A 16,993-nucleotide genomic window follows, 5' to 3' on the forward strand; every position below is an offset into this window, starting at 1 on the left:
TTGGTTGCTAAACATTCCCAGAGAGCATAGACTCTGGAGTGTAGCCCTTTCCTTGAGCAGAACTGGGCCGGATCTGCCCCGGATGTGGGCCGGATCCATTCTGGGGTCAGCCTCTGTGTAGACTTGGCCATGTACAAAACAGAGCTGCAGACCCCAGAAGGTTAAAGGGAACCACTTCAAGCTTTGAATGAACGTTTTTCTTTCTCTAAATCGCTCAATTTGGATGATATTCCATGTTCCTGCAGACAGCTGTCAGTAGTCGATTGCTGTTCACAATCACAAGAATGTTGTTGGCCTTTACTATATGATTCATGGATTGTTTACATGTTTGGGGTGGGTGTGTATATGTCTGTATCTGTATCTGTGTGTTTGTTTGGTATGGAAGTGCCAGTCATATATCACATCCCGTTCCAGATCAACTCAGTTCCAAGCGAAGCTATTCTACAACTACTATTACAACTCCTCTTCCAACTCCTGTACATGACTTGTCTTTGACGAAAGACAGATTCACAACTTTATTATTCATCCTAATGTGATATCAATCAGTTGCCTACAATACACTTACAAAAACATATTTCACTAAACTTCAAAGAACAAATAGTCTCCATAAATCACCTATGACATAAAAAAACTGCTACTCATGCCCATAACGGCATTTGGGGCAAAAATCTCTCCTGTAACAACACAACATCTGGTATGTCAAATATTCTCCAATATTCTCCATATCAGCATGTCCTTGAGACAGGAATATGATTGATGCAAACCACCCCCTGTTTGCTAGGCCCACGGCTTTATACAGTCCGTCCAATTACTGCACACCCTATGTGCATGAGGAACATGTGAATTGCATCCCCTATGTGAATGCGCTGTCTTACCTTATGGAAGCTTCCATGGAACATTCTCTTCACTTGATCATTATCAAATGTGGCTCTTTGGATGTCCCCACGGGTATCCTTGTTATAAAACGATATTGTTTGGCTGGAAGCTAGATGGAGAGAGAGAGAAAAAGGGGGAAGTTGTTTTTTTTTTGTTTGTTTTTCAGACAGCACTCCAAATAAATTATTAGACACAGTATCACAAAACAAGGCTCTCCGAAACTGGAAACAGAACTAACAGCAAGCATTTCACCAGCAAACAATTGTCAGTATGGCAAGCAAAGACGTGTGAAACCTGCATCCCTTCACAACACTACCCCGTCCAAAGCTGTTTCCAAATAGGACCTGGCTGAGTCTAGGACAGAGAATATGCCTGCCCACGTTTAACTGCCACGAAACACCAGAGATTGCCCCGAGGGCTTGGACCCATTTGAAAAGCTCTTTCTGAAGAGGGCTCCCAACCAGAGAAGACACAAGCCTCATAAAGCCCCAGCTGCTCACTTTCACTCTATTCTTCTACTATCTTGCCAGTCCCAGAAAATGGGGGAGTATGTGATGGCAGACTTACGATCAATTGTGACTCCAGTTTCAGGCTTGTCGTTCTTGTCCGACACTTGCCAGATATCGAAAGCCTCTTTAGGGGAGTCCGGTAGGAGTCGGAACATGAGGATGATTGTGTACCCTACTGGAAGGCCATCAGGATGGATGTCTCTGTGAAGGGATGTCAGTACAAATACCAGGTCACCAAGTTATAACACATTTTTTTGGTCATGTATATAGCAGTGTGGTGTGTTACTTAAAAACATTAGCGTCCAGTGTCTGAGTATTCACCTCCTTCAAGTCCAGCCCAACCTTGAATAAAACTTAAAGTAATGATTTCTAAGGGCATTTTATAAGGGCTACCTTATAAAATGGCTCTTTAACTACAGAACAGAGACCCAGGAAGGCTTTGAACCACATCCTTCTTAAGAAATCCTATTTTGCAAAGGCAAGCAGAACTGAAGTAGAACTGTGCCCCAAGGCTACCTATATACTTTTACAAATGTCATGACCTGTTAGCTTAGCCAGCCTCTCTTAAGTTATCAGAGTGTTGTAAATCCATTGACCTAGTTTCGATGGCAGTGAGCTTTCACTGTCTGTCTGGGCAAGAAGGATCATGTCAGAAACACCAGACGGCCAAAAGAAGACTCAGCCTTTCCTGGGAATGTCAGTGATCAATCCCAGCTCATCGCATGAGATCATGCTCGAGCCATTCACATATATGCACACACTGTATACAATTCAAATCTGCTGCCAGACATAACAGTTTCCAAGACATTTCCTGCTGTTTACACCATTGTTGTGCTCCAAGGGTAATCGGTCAATGAAAGCCTCGTGCAAAGCGTAGCAGGCATCATTAATCATTAAGCACCAATAAGAAGGTAATGGCTCCACAGAGCATTGTTTAGGCACATATCAATCATCGCAAAATTGCCTGAAAGAATTTACAATGACTGCAGTGAAATGGGATTAGCTCACTCTCAGATTACATGAAACCTCCTGCAGTTCACCTTGGACAGCAGTGTGATCTAGAGTCTGCAAAGCCTTGACAAATGCTCGCTAGTTTATGTTGAAACAGTCATTTGACTGATTCTGAAACCAGTATAACACGTCACTGAATGCCACCAGTCTCCGAAGCAAACAAGGAAAAGACTGAATGGTTTCCTCTCTCACATATCTGTACTTGATATGTACAAGATATATATTCTTTGAAATCTAACCTGAAAATTAAAACTGGGGTCAGCTAATTTGAGCTAAAATCAGGGTGGCTAATTTCATCACAGAAGTCTCTATATGTCAAAGGGTTCTTCTCCATCTATGCAGAGGTCACAGCTACCTATTATCAGGGGAAAACAGATTTGCATTCTGGAAGCCCAGAACTACTTACGAAGATGGCTGACTCAGGTAAGCATTCTTGTGGAGTCTGTAGGCGGTGTGACTGTTGAAGGAGCCTGGCTCCATGGAGACGCCATTGACGGAACCATACATCTTATCAGTTAGGTTAAACGCCTCAAGCATTCTGAAGCCTGAAAATGAAGAAGACAGTGGGAAATATAAGAAGAAGAAAAAACTCTCAAGCCCTACATTTCCTGAGGAGAAACAGTTTGAGACAGAAATGAGATGAGGCACTTTATGGTAAAAATCTACCATACTTGACATAAATATCTCCTAGCTATCCCTCTCTACAACAGTCTTCTTGTCATATGCTAGTTAAATGCACTTTATTGTAAAACATTGTGCCTCACCTCCAAACTTTAAAGTTGTTTTGAGAGCAACAGAGGAGATATATTAAGATGTCTTAACATTTAGTAAAAACTGAGCATGATTTGTGATCATGTTCAGATCTCTCCTTTAACACCATAGGAGAAATTTGGTCCTCATAGAAATCTAAGAAACAGAGATTAAAGCCTAAATCTCACTTTTAATTTCATTGCTGTCTAAGAAAAGCTAAGGAGACAGGAGATCACTTTTTAGATTTTCTTTTCTTATGGGAGAGCATGGGGGGCACTCATTTCTATGTGTCATTTTTTTTTTTGCGAACAGGGAAGATGATTAAGGGACTGCACCTGGTGATGTGAAGCCATTCAGGTAGATCAAAGGACAGGCTGTAAGAAGATCATGAAAATGGTGTCAGTATATTGATTTTGACAGTGGACCTTGACAAGATATCTCATTATACAGGAGATGAAAACGTACAGGATGTGGCTGTTTCACAGATGAAGGTCACAAGATTGTCCTGGATTGTTGCAAAAGCATCAAAGTCATCCACAACGAAGACATGCCTTTCACTTGGCTTGCTAGCAATATTCTGAAGTTCCACAAAGTCCACGTCTGCCACCCCGATAACAAACACACTGTACCCTGATGGGAGAAATTACAATATTATGACACAGAGCATCGGGTCACTCTTGACACGTAAACACCAAAATCTAGATGAAAAAATGTCAATTGGCTCTGATACCAAATTTTCACTTAAGCTATCATTTTAATAAAAAGGCATGTCCCACACAACTATTAAGACAACTAATCCCAGTAAACACAACACTTTGTCTGTGTTTATCTTACCAGCATGCTGCAGTTTGGCCGCAGACTTAGTTACTTCATCCTGAGAGCGCCCATCTGTGACGGCTACTACCACTTTAGGAACATTTCTTCTCATTCCACTGTCCGAAGCGAAGACTTTGTCATGCACATGTTTCAGAGCAACTCCTGCGAAACAAGAAAACACACAAACTCCTCTGGTTGAGAGGTCATTTCAGAGGGTTCGTTCCAGAAAGCTCAGCTCAAGTCCACTCTACGTAATGAGGTCATGTCATCTAAGCATTTCAGGGCTAGAAAAGGGGGGAAATGTTTTAGGCTTTTATCCACAGGGAGGTATGACTGGAAAATATCTGACTTGGATGAGGGAATGTTTGGATGACAGCGGACGTTACCTGTTTTAGTGTTTCCTCCCTTGTATTTAATGAGCCCCAGTGCAGCCAAAGCAGAACCCTTGTTGCTGTAAGAGTTTAGCCTGAACTCTATCTGGGCATCATCACTGTACTGCACAACTGACACCTGTTACCATAGAAATAGGGGGAGGTGTTTAGAGAGTCACACAAAACTGAACTGTCTTTTAACACGGCAGCAGCTATATCATTTTACTGAGTCACACACCTGCATTCCTGATGGACCGATGACATCAAAAGCTCCAATCATGCTAAAGATAAACTTCACCATCTTGAGAAAGCTCTCCTCTCCGATACTCCATGAGCCATCAATGACGAAGACCACGTCAGCTTTGGCACCTTTGCAAACTGTGGCAGAAAAAAAAAAAGAACTGTGGCCAACTCTGGCATGGTTTTCTCCTTAGAGCAAGCGTGAGGACCAACACAACGTTTGATTTGAATTAGTCAGCTTCTTGACAAACAACAAAAAAAGGTCGTTGGAATCTCACAAACAAACCCAATGAGACTGAACGGACATGCTGAACCTATGCACACCAATTACTGGTTTAATTGATCACATTTTCTATAAAAAACAAGTCACATTTGGTGACCAGAAGGTCTGAAAATGAACTGCTTTTAATGGCTTCTTTTCTTCCCCTCTGGATCACTTGAGCTGGCGAATATGCAAGATAATGTCTCCCTCATGTGAGCGGCATACCAACTGATCCCTCTGATATCCTCTCAACACTTTCTTTTTCGAACATGACCATATGTAACATTTTTTATCTTGACTCATTAGAATGGTCTGTTTGAGTTTTGCTCAAACAAAAGCTTGAACTGAGACAACAGCATATGGAATGTTAACCAGGTGCTACAAGTATCGAATTAAATGTGAAGATGCTCATGCCAATTTAACCCCTTTCTGGTGGTATTCATACAAGATCATTTACTCATAATCTAACTTTCTGTACTCACTCTTCTGCCCTCAACCACTGCCAGACTAAAGGTTAAACAGTTTTCCTGAATAGCAAAATTGGATATGTCTGAGCTTACCTGCCCAGCCAGGTGGAATAGTGGGAGGAGGGGGAGGGGTAGGTGGCAATGTTGGGACAGGTGTTGGTTTGACCACTGTAAGACAAACAAACAAACAAACAAACAAACAAACGAATGAATACATGCAGGCTCTGGCTCACCAGACCATTCTTGCATACCGTGAGAGGATGTGACCCACTCACATGTGCGCTCCTTCACACTGACTCCAGGGCCCTCCAGGTTGGGGGTTTGGACGAACACAGTAGCGCTGTACAGGGACTCTGGAGAAAGGCCTTCGAAGCAGTACTGACTCTGAGCTGCAGTGATGGTAATTTCCTGCTGGCCCTTGGCTGCGGCTGAGAAAACAACACAATGCATATTACATTTTTTGCTTGCTTTGACAGTGCTAAAAGTAGAGTTTCACCATTTAATCTATGTTTCAAGTTAATAAGACCTATCCTTGTATGTCACGTTTCAAAAAGGCTGACAAAAAGAAACGTTCAACTATTGCAAGCTAATTGAAAGGCTCTGGTGGTACATTGTGCTTGTGTCATCTTAAACTAGCATATACAAATCTCAACTGTTATACCAAATGTCTTAAAACTCAAGCGTTAACCACAAACAAAGGCCTTGGTAACCATATAAACTTTACTTCAACCTTTTGAAATTACCCATAACTATACCAGATTATCAACCCAAACACTAATACTTGATAGCATGTATGAGCTGTTTCCATTCTGGTAAATGTAATCCAGATGTTTATAGCTGATAATGGCTAACCCTGATATTTTTGGTAATAAACCTAGCGGAATCTGCCTGAATAGTCCAGGTTTCTATCTTATCAAATGTGGTAGTGTCAGGAATTGAGGAAATGTGTGCAGGTCATAAGACCGTACCACTGTCAGGTGGTCAGCTACAGGTTGTAGCAACAGATTGGATCTGAGAGACACAAAGCCCTAAGTCTGTGCCTTCACTTTCAACACTTAAACTAACTCTTTAACTCCTTGCCCATCAACACTTAAACTAACTCTTTACCTCCTTGCCCAAGGATCTTTATATATGCAATAAACCTGACCTCACCACCAACCTGAGTCACTCAGCTGACTTTCACCACCTACTGTGTCCTAACTAAACTGCTAGCATGCTAAGCATACACATGGTTCTCCCTCCTGAGAACATTGTTAAGTTGCCTCTGCATGCTCACTAAAATATACAAAAAGCTCTTCATTTGGTAAACTATCACTGCCCGGGGTGTAATCACTACCACGTTCCCAGCACTCAAAGACAGTGCTTCCTGTTTTTAAGAGTTGCAACGCAAATTTATGTGTAAATATGAAACAGATGGGTTCAAAGCCAGACGCTAATTACAAAGTGCTATTCCCCTTGGTTAATTAAAAACTTGGTGGCAGGATGTATTCAAAATGTTACATATCCGTCTCCGAGGTATATACACAAACTTAACTTAAGACAAACAAAGCTTTAAAGCTTAGACACGGACAAAGCGGTCTATACAATGGCATTCCAATGGACTGAGACGTAGCTGAATGGTGGTTGGAAACGGCACTGAACACATTTCAGGAAACTCTCGCTTGTAACTGTTTTGTGTTGGGACATTTGATAAACTGGCAACTTGACAGAGTTTGTTGTTCCAAAGACATGTCTTTCAGACTTACGGTCAAGAGGGTTCAACTTTATCCTGTAGGAAGTGGCAGCTCGGTGTGGTGTCCATTTGACGCAGAATTTGTCATAACCAACGTTGTAGGTCTCGAGATTGGTGACATTCAAATACACTGCAAAAACAGAGGGAAAATGGCAAAAATACATCTTTAAGCCTTTTCTTTCTTCTCCAGAGCCCAAGGGCACCATGATGAAGGCTCTAGCTACACTTACATGTGGTTCCTTGTCCAATGAGGGCGCCGCTCGTGCCAGCATCATACTGAGCATAGACTTTGACATCATAGGTAGTGCCAGGGAGCAGGTTGCGTAGGGTATATGAAGTGACATCACCAACAAACACCTCCAGTGAATCATCCTTTTCTAAATAGGCCAAAGAACAACAATTTCATTAACTTTGCACTCAACACACAGCATTCTATTTGCTCTGTAACTCACTTTTCAGCAGCAGATAACACATCTAAATAATGGGTGTCATTACACACTGACAGAAACAAAAAGACAATAGTGCTGAAACTTCACACATTGGAGGGCCAGACCTATTTCACAGAACATTCTTGTGCGAAAGCTCACCGGTTGGCTGGTAGACTAGCTTGTACCCCAGCACGGGTGCAGCCACAGGGTCCCATGCCACACGGAATCGGGTATACCACTCATCCGAAACACGGAGGTTGCGAGGCTCCAGGAGACCAACTGCAGTTGGGACAAGAGCAGAACAAGCAGGCAACAACATTGAATTAGTCATGCTGGTTAGCCCAGAAATACACACAGGAGTGCACCGTGCCCTGTCTCTGAAAGCTGAACAAGAACTCCTCACCAAAACAGTGCTGGGTAAGGCTGCCTCACCGTGGGCCTAAGAATGGCTGCTGTTCCTCCCCTGAGCTGAGCTTGTAAGACTATTATGAGTAATACGAGTGTTTAGATTAGGGGGTTTTATTTTCTCCTGGTCCTGCTGAGGGAGCTGGGTGGTGGGCAGCTGCAGTGTGATGTTTTCCGCGACCCGTGCCCAAATCCCCTTCTCTCGCTCTCAGGGCCTCATGCAGGCACAGGACTGTCTCACTCTCAGGGCATCATGCAGGCTCCCTGGCACAGGACTGTCTCACTCTCAGGGCCTCATGCAGGCTCCCTGGCACAGGACTACTGTCTCGCTCAGAGCCAAGATATAAGGTTTCTATTGTTTGTGTAACTGGGAGTAATGAAGGCCAGTAACTGAGGCGTACCAGCTCAACTACTGTTGGTTCCTTGTGCCACCTTGAAAAAAAAAATCCTTTATATTTAGTCATTTAGCAGACTTAAATGTATCAATGTGGCCAAGCATGACCGTGCTTCTTTCTATATATTAAGAGATCATCATTCTGCAGAGCCGATCCTCTAAAGCTACCCTCAAGAACATGAGGTTGAGGATTACAACATCAGTTGTATGATTCAAGCAAAAGGTTAGCCAAGCTTTCCAGCACCTGTGCGTCCATTTCCAACAAGAGAACCGCCAGCTCCATCTGCGTAAACGGCCTCCACAGTGATGTTGTAGGGGGTGTCAGGGAGAAGGTTTTGCAGGATGGCATTGTTTCTGTTTCCGGGGACAACAGTCTGTGGGAAACAAAGGACAGGTATTGCTTTGGTTACTTCTAGGCCAGCATCCATGACATGACAAAGACATATTGCCAAATGCTGCTGTTTTTTTTTTTTAAATGAGGAACGCAATCAAGAAAGAGGAATGATCCATGTCTCACTAGAGCCAGGAACATTTGGACAAATTACTTTTTTTTATTTCAGTCATTGGATGAACCCAGAGCAACTGCTCTCGCTCTGATGTTTTCCATTTACGGTTATTAGTCAGCTATCCCAGGAATAATATACGCACATTTCAAATGAATATGAAGTCATTTCTTAATAATGACTTGAGACGGTGAAATGAATGAACCCTCCTCTGTATGTTGTTTGAACTGAAATGATACTCACAAACTCAGTAATGGGGTCTCCTGTGAGAGGTGCATAGGAGATCTTATACTGCTGGACCGGTCCCTCAGCGTGATCCCAGCCGATGCTCAGAGTGCTGGTGGTCGCCTCAAACACACGCAGGTTCCTGGGCCCAGCACGAGGCACTGGAAATGTCACATTTTAAACACATGGACATCATACTCAGTACATAACCACAACAGATCTACAACACATTCAACAAGCCAATCAAGATATGTCTATTACACGTGTATAGCAGGTCTATAACATATCTAACAATAAAAAGCCACTAAACTACAGAGGTCCAGATATCTATATATATATATATATGGCGATGATTTGACATCACTTGATTCGTGGCTACATGTAAACTTGTAGACTACATGTGGTATCATTAAGACAGTTCCTGTTCGCAGCTCATCAGTTCTGTTTTGAGATGGTTTATGAGGACCAGCCAAGAGTAATTATGAAAGTGCGTCGGGCCTGGTGTGCATGCGAGGCCCTAAAAGGTTCTTCTACTGGCTGTATACATTGCAGCAGCAGCTTTCAACTAATTTATACATTAATGACAAGTGAACCCACATGTTTTGCCATTATCCTGGGCAGACGGTCCATCTCCATCAGCATAAATAGGCACAACTGTCACGGAGTACGAGGTGTCAGGAATGAGGTCACCCAAGAAGGCATTGTGGGTGCTTCCGGGGACCAGGGCCTGAGTGGATAAGGATCACAAACTTAGCTATCATCTTAGAGGTCAGACAAAACAGCTTCTCTGCTGCTAACATTTAACCCCGGCAGCCATTACTAATCTGGCACTGCTAATATATATAATGATCTCACTGTTAATCCCCTGTTTACGTGATCTGAGTGAGATAACATTTTCAAATAGACATGTCATGCAAACAAAGCCCGCAGAGGTTAAATGCTAAATAAACAGTATAATTTTGTGAGTGTAACTGCTTTGGAAGTTTGCAAACGGCCGTCAACTCTGGATTATGTTGGAGAGGGGAGGAGAAGGGAGGGTTGAACAGAGCAAAGTACCCGATCCAATGTTGAGTTTCATGAGCATGGTGGGTCCTATTCTCTGTGTGTCAACATGGACCCTGCCACTGGGGTACTACTGCGTGCAATACGGGCCGTCCCAGAGAAGCCCCAAGACTGATGCAGGTGATCTAATAGTCTTTGGCTTTCCCCCTGGCTCAGGCTAATCTCAGCCCCGCGGGGCGGGAGAGAAAAGGTGACAAGTGCTGACGGACCTGCTGGTGTGAACAGCTAGACCGCTCACATGTGTGAACCAACCAGAGACATCCAGTCGCTCATAGATGTGCTACAAATAGATGGCTGGGCTGGCAACCACTTTGGAAAAGAGAAGAGAAGAGAGGAAGGGAGGTCCCCTGCCATGAAAGTCCTTTCTTTTTTCTTTTTTCCCCCCCTCTTTTTATCTAGGCCTACAGCTGCACTAAAGAGAAATCTAATCATTAAAACAGGCTCATTATCCTTCCGATCTCGCACACCAAAACTTCAAACACATTTTCATAGATGACATTCACAGATGGGGCGCCTGTGTGTATTTTCCAACTTTTTTTGCGATACAGTAAAATGCTAGTTGTATGGCAATTAGTTCAATCTTTTATCACGCAATCCAAGACATGCGCATTCATGCATGAAACTGGCTAAAGAAACAAGATTTCTGCAGAACCGAAAATCAACCTCATTGTTATTGAACGTCGGCAAGTCTAATAAACAACTATTGTTTCAGAGAAGGGGGGGTAAATCTGCAGCCAAGATAACTCTTTATAAAAGAATGAGACACTGGCCTTCTTGTTTTCTCCAAAAGGCAGGAATAGTAGCTGTGGATAGATTGCATTTCCACTGGCCAGCTTCTCCAGCTCTCCATTTCAAGCACAAGTCTGCCCACGACCAGGCTTGTGCATGGCCATGAAAACTCGAGGCCCGAGGTGCTCTTCTCTTTCTAGACTGTGAAAGTGAATATTCCACCAAAACAACCCCTCTTCTTCCTTTCCTTCCTCTCCTCTCCAATTGCACGATTAGTGGCAATTTGGTGAGCCTGAAGTTTTTTTTACAGATACTCACAAACTCAGATGGCCGGGATCCATCGACAGGCTGGTAGACAACGCGGTACTGCTGCACCTGCCCTGAAGCGGGCTCCCATCGCACGTTTAGGCTGTTCGGGGTGGGGTTATAGACCTTCAGGTTCCTGGGAGCGGTGCGTGGCACTGTAAAGGAGAGGGGGAAGGAGAAAGGGAGAGAGTTAGAGTGAGACTATCAACTCAGCCAAAAGTTCTGTGGGGAGGAAGAGAGATCTCGGTTACGGAAAAACTTTCACTGTGGGAAACCTATAGAAAATAAACGTCAAGTTCCGACGGCATAACACAATTTCGAGCGAGAGGAAATTCCATGATGTTTGGAGACGAATGCTGACCTAAGCAGGCACCACGAGCAAAGCCTTTTTATGGTACACATGCTGAGAACATGGAGAGAGAGGGGAACACAACTTTGGGTTCCTGCTTTCCGTAGAACTAAAACTGAAGCAGATGTCAGTAAAGTGCATTCACTGATTTACTGCAGAATGGTTAAATATCCTCAGTTAAAGATCACATTAACGCGTAACCAAAAGGTACTTTTTGTCCATTTCGATTTAAATCACTGGCTTATCTAGATAACGTGTACACTGATGTATTGTTCTGGAAATGACAAAGCTGTAGCTTGTATTAATGAGCTTGTGTAACCAACATTTGTAAGTGTACGAAAAGAAGCCCATCCACAGATCTTGTGTAGCGTATCATGATACAGTACAGATATGATAGTCATAAGTGAATGGAGTCAATTTGCCATTAATACTAAGTGTGAATCCTCCTATGTGAACCACTCAGTAGAGTACTGCAGATGAGAAGGGAATCATTAGACACCATGAGGCCAGTAACTTTGCCATGCTCCGCTGCAATCAGAGCTTTCCTTTCAATTAGCTTCCCTGGAGTAGATTCTGCTGACTTAGCCTGGCAAGCAGAAATGGGACCGGCACACAGAGCAAGACTAAACCACAGAGCCCCAAAGAACAACCACCAAACAAGCTCGATCCGTTTCCAGATTGAGCCATTTGGCAGAAAATCACATCTCGTTTGAATCATTATTTTCAATTACAACTCTCACGTGCAATATGTTCTTGACATCTTAACTGCGTCTTAGACATTGAAAAAGCATGACAAGACTTAGAAATTCACACGGACAAAGGCCTGCAGCTAATATGTAAATAATAATAAATAACTTACATGTCTTTCCAGTTTCAGACATGCGAAGGCCTTCGCCCTCAGGATAGACAGGAGCCACAGTAACTGTGTAGACTGTGTCAGACAGAAGATTCCTCAGGATGGTATTGGTTGTGCCTCCAGACACTTGTTCCTGTTCAAAGAAGAACACAGCATGTTCACAACACTGTTCAACTGTTGAACACTGTTCAAGGACTAAACATTCTCCTACACAATCCTATTACAGTTCTTAAATGATGTGGTGTTTCTGGAGACAAAGATTATGTCTGAACTCTGATGGTCTGATTGGGTCTAAAATGGAGATTTTCAGTGTGACCCAACAACATTTTCAGTGTGACCCAACATACAGCTTCAAATGTTTACCTCATTACTCAATTAGCAGAATCCAAATTCTGGCAGGTATTTTTACTTTCTGAAACCAGCGTAGATTACTTCACAGATTCCACATACTTGACATCAGGGGAATGCAATCGTATGCACAGAGGGCCAGTGTGGCTGAGCTTTCCCTTTTCAACTAAGTAGCAGCACCTCCATTTAGAGGACTAACTGGGTGCATCAGGCATGTTCCCACACAGCTGGAATGGAAGCCTGCAGCCACCCTGCTCCTGGGGTCACTGAGGTCACAACAATGGTATTGTGCTCCCACAGCGCCGTCTCACCATGTCCTCGGCTCCACCAGATGCGGGGACGTAGAAGAGTCTGTACTGCCTCACGTTGCCCTCGGCCGGCTCCCAGCGCACCTTCAAGGAGCTGGTGGTGGGGTCCGTGACCTGCAGGTTCTTCACCCCGCCCAAAGGCTCTGAGAATGGAGAAAGGGGAGGCAGAGGGAGGAGAGATGAAAGGACAGAAGAAGTGTGTTTGACGTATGAGATCACGGTTCAGACCAAAGTAAGCCAAAACAAAATCTGATAGCTGGTAGCAGGTTGAGACAGATCAAAAAGACTACTTCTTCCTTAAACCACATGGACTCACTTGTCTTTCCATTTTCTGACTGGCGTTTTCCCTCCATATCTGCGTAGACAGGCACCACAGTGACCTTGTATTCGACGTCTGGCTGCAGGTTCCTCAGCACTGTATTAGTGGACACTCCCGATACCTGAGCCTGTGGGACACCGGCAGGCAGGGGCCGAATTGATGAATGGGATAAACTACATGCATGGCTCAGGAGATCATCTGGGAGAGCATCCTACTGACATATTGGAGTTAGCCTTCGAACTTACTATGATGACTATCAGTTAGTGCCAACTAAGTCACTAGAAATCACTTGAAATCGTTTAAACTATCTATTTTCAGAAATTTTGCATTTTTCCCAAGCTAGGTTCTAGGGTTCTACTCACCACGCTCTCGGTTCCTCCAGCAACAGGGACATAGAGGACGTTGTATTGACGCACATCACCGTCAGCTGCGTCCCATCTCACCCTCAGGGAGTTCACAGTGGGATCAGTCACCTTCAGGTTCTTCACTCCGCCAAGGGGCTCTAGAAAGAGAGGCGAAAGGAACACAGGGGAAAGGTGTTGAAAATGCAAAGTAAGACGAGAAAGGTATCAAAGGGGACTGAAGTATAGCTATAGACAGAGACATAAGGAGGGCTTAGCAACCTGAGCAGAGAAGTGAAAAGTGAACAATTGGCAAAACTGATAACTGAATAATCTTGGTTGACATTTACATTTAGTCATTTAGCAGACGCTTTTATCCAAAGTGACTTACAAGGATGTATACACATTTTACATTTACACTGATGGCACGCGGCACATCAGGAGCAATTAGGGGTTAATAGTCTTGCTCAAGGATTAACTACATGCATGGCTCAGGAGATCATCTGGGAGAGCATCCTACTGACATATTGGAGTTTGCCTTCGAACTTACTATTACTACTAGGACGCTTTGACAGGGGATCGAACTAGCAACCTTCTGATTACTAAACGACTTCTCTACCTCCTGTACCACTGTCGGACCTAAGGTTGAAGATTGTTTATATCAGATGAATGTCAGACACACTTAGCATCCAAACTTACTTGTCTTTCCATTTTCAGACTGCAGTATGCCCTCCACCACGTCATAAACTGGAACCACGGACACCTTGTAGACGGTGAAGGCCTCAAGGCCTCGCAAGACAATGCTGGTTGTGCCACCTGAGACTTGATCCTGTACACAACCGGTCATAAAGAGTCACAATGATAGAAGTTACATGTCAATCTGATATTTGCAATAAGCTGTGGAGCTGTTTGTACCGCAGAAAGAACTAAGAGTAACTGAAGATACTGAAGATACATTTCTTTGAATTATCACTTAAAAAAATGGAAAATGATTCAGCAACACAATATCTTGGTTGAGAGAACACTCCCGTAACTTTTGAAAGCACATTTCAACAAATCATCACTCCCGGGTCGTTCTAATTAGCGCATAGGGGAAATGCAGTGACGCACCATCTTCTCATCGGCTCCTGGAACAGGGACATAGAAGACCTTGTACTGGCGCACGTCCCCCTCGGCAGGCTCCCAGCGAGCGGTCAGAGTGCTGATGGTGGGGTCCACCACCTTCAGGTTTCTCACCCCACCCAGTGGCTCTGTGGTGGAGAGAGCGAGATGCTTCACATCTGTACTTTTATACTCAGTGTTTAACCTCACTTGTCCTTTTCCATCTGTGCTTTTCACCAAATCATAGGCCTATTCTGAAAGTGAAGCACTCTGTAGGTTCTTGGATGAACTCACTGGTCTTTTCACTCTCAGACTGTGGGAGGCCTTCCATCTCAGGGTAGACCGGGGTGACTGTGACCGTGTAGAGCGTGTCAGCCACGAGGTTCTTCAAGACTGTGTAGGTCAAACCTCCAGAAACCTGCTCCTGTTTTCACCAAAACACAGAGCTTTGGTTAGAACTGAGAGATGAGTTGGTCTCTCTGTCTCTCTCTCTCTCACACACACACACACACACACACACACCTGGGATTCCGTTAGCTGGTAATTACCGTTTTTTTTCGCCTGGTAAAATGTATTTTAAAAATCATACATTAAAAAATACAACGCAAAAAGCAATAACAAATCTGAGCAGGAACCCTGACCCACACTAACACTAACACTCACACAAACACACAGACATAGTGCCACATATCAGCAAGCTAATATCAGTGAATTATTTAATGACCAGTCATGCTTGGCCTTGGAAGAGCACATGAGGTCAGTGACAAGTGACTCCATGTGTGGTACAAAGTGCTTCAAACAGTCTGAAGAATGACCAGCCATGTCAGACCACCCATAACTCCCGCCCAGCTGCCAGCTGTCCCCTCTCACCGTGAGCTCCTGTCCGCCGCCGGCAGGCACATAGACCACCTTGTACTCGCGCACGTTGCCTTCGGCCGGCTCCCAGCGCACGTTCAGGGTGGTGATGGTTGGATCTATCACCTGCAGATTTTTGACTGCCCCCAAAGGCTCTGAAAAAGAAATCAGGAAAGGTTTCCAATAAGGCCATGTCTCTGACATTAGACACTGCTGAGAAAGTAACCATGGCTACCAACTCACTTGTCTTTCCATTTTCACCGAGTTCGGGACCATCGCCTTCTGCGTACACTGGCAACACAGTGACTGTGTACTCTGTGTTTGGATCCAGGTTCTTCAGCAGCAGGGTGGTGGTGCTCTCAGATACTTGTTCCTGTTGAAGAGATGGAAGAGTTGTAACTGAAAGACATGAAGCAGTCTCAGCTACCTATCAGCAGCTGCAGAACATTTCCTGGTGTGTGACCTCAAGTAGGATGGAAGACATTACAACCATTTATTTCTTCTGAGAGAGAAATGCTCACCAAGTGAAAGGTTAAGAGTGAGCATTAGGGTATATGGACAAAGAAGCAACAGAGCCAATGGAATATTAAAAGATTTCTTAAAAAGATGATTTCTTCCAGGACAATTTTTCCATACGGGGAGCCAAACCTTTTTTTCTCATCAGATTGAATCAAATTCAAAATTACAGCGCTGTTCACACTCTGTCTGTTCCCGGCCAGGCTGAACATTGCCTCAATACAGATTCACTCAGCAGATCTAGCAGGCCTCAAAACAAGCTCTACCTCCCACGGTCTCTATGGAGCAACCGCCGTCCAAACAGATGGTGCTTCACCGCTAGCCTCCCTCTCCCAACTGTCATTCACGGAGACTCATGGCCAGACTTGGATTGAGTTACACGTTCTCTGATGGGGAGAGGGATTTCGCTCTTTGTCAATGTGAAGAATAGGTCTGTCTGTGCCTCCGTTTTCATCTTTGACTCTCTTGAAACCAACAGCTAGCTTTTCAAACTGACATTCAACTAGGTCATGAGAAATATGCTGGAAGCGGCACTGAACACCCTCTCTGACCTTGGACAATACTTGGGAGCGACCTGGCGTGACCTAGATCGAGAGTCTAAAGGCTGAGCGAGTGAGACATTCCTACCACTATCTGAGGTCCTCCGGCAATGGGAGCGTAGAGAACTTTGTAGCCTTGGACGTTCCCGTCGGCTGCCTCCCATACTGCGTTGAGGGTGGTGAAGGTTGGATCGATGACCCGCAGGTTTTTCACTCCGCCCAAGGGCACTAGGAAAAGAGAGGGATGCAGATCAACGGAAGAGTTCTTTTTCTTGGCTTTTGCTGTGCTATCTATGGCAACTGGACATGAACTCTGATTCTAAGTATGAGATGTAATGTATGTTTATATTAGAGCGCAGAGGATAATATTTAACT

General features: G+C 44.1%; 1 protein-coding gene across 6 annotated transcripts in view; it reads right to left on the reverse strand.

Moving 5' to 3' along the window:
- The window catches only part of col12a1b (collagen, type XII, alpha 1b), a 70,678-nt gene that overhangs the window by 13,703 nt on the left and 39,982 nt on the right, over nt 1-16,993 (reverse strand). For 5 of the 6 annotated variants that reach the window (XM_031581585.1, XM_031581584.1, XM_031581582.1 and 2 more), the window contains 27 exons: nt 16,707-16,846; nt 15,807-15,936; nt 15,579-15,718; nt 15,003-15,132; nt 14,718-14,857; nt 14,307-14,436; nt 13,629-13,768; nt 13,264-13,393; nt 12,951-13,090; nt 12,295-12,424; nt 11,099-11,241; nt 9,587-9,716; nt 9,008-9,150; nt 8,506-8,635; nt 7,622-7,741; nt 7,265-7,411; nt 7,048-7,164; nt 5,578-5,730; nt 5,396-5,470; nt 4,572-4,711; nt 4,349-4,472; nt 3,981-4,124; nt 3,612-3,776; nt 3,482-3,520; nt 2,803-2,941; nt 1,444-1,586; nt 876-985 (listed from right to left, as the gene is read on the reverse strand). In XM_031581585.1, coding sequence (XP_031437445.1) covers nt 876-985; nt 1,444-1,586; nt 2,803-2,941; nt 3,482-3,520; nt 3,612-3,776; nt 3,981-4,124; nt 4,349-4,472; nt 4,572-4,711; nt 5,396-5,470; nt 5,578-5,730; nt 7,048-7,164; nt 7,265-7,411; nt 7,622-7,741; nt 8,506-8,635; nt 9,008-9,150; nt 9,587-9,716; nt 11,099-11,241; nt 12,295-12,424; nt 12,951-13,090; nt 13,264-13,393; nt 13,629-13,768; nt 14,307-14,436; nt 14,718-14,857; nt 15,003-15,132; nt 15,579-15,718; nt 15,807-15,936; nt 16,707-16,846 — 3,512 coding nt within the window. The remainder of the gene's footprint in view (nt 1-875; nt 986-1,443; nt 1,587-2,802; nt 2,942-3,481; nt 3,521-3,611; nt 3,777-3,980; nt 4,125-4,348; nt 4,473-4,571; nt 4,712-5,395; nt 5,471-5,577; nt 5,731-7,047; nt 7,165-7,264; nt 7,412-7,621; nt 7,742-8,505; nt 8,636-9,007; nt 9,151-9,586; nt 9,717-11,098; nt 11,242-12,294; nt 12,425-12,950; nt 13,091-13,263; nt 13,394-13,628; nt 13,769-14,306; nt 14,437-14,717; nt 14,858-15,002; nt 15,133-15,578; nt 15,719-15,806; nt 15,937-16,706; nt 16,847-16,993) is intronic. The other variant, XM_031581587.1, reaches the window with a different exon arrangement.

The sequence above is a fragment of the Clupea harengus genome, chromosome 15 (genome assembly GCF_900700415.2).
Source record: "Clupea harengus chromosome 15, Ch_v2.0.2, whole genome shotgun sequence".
In the NCBI taxonomy this organism is placed as follows: domain Eukaryota; kingdom Metazoa; phylum Chordata; class Actinopteri; order Clupeiformes; family Clupeidae; genus Clupea; species Clupea harengus.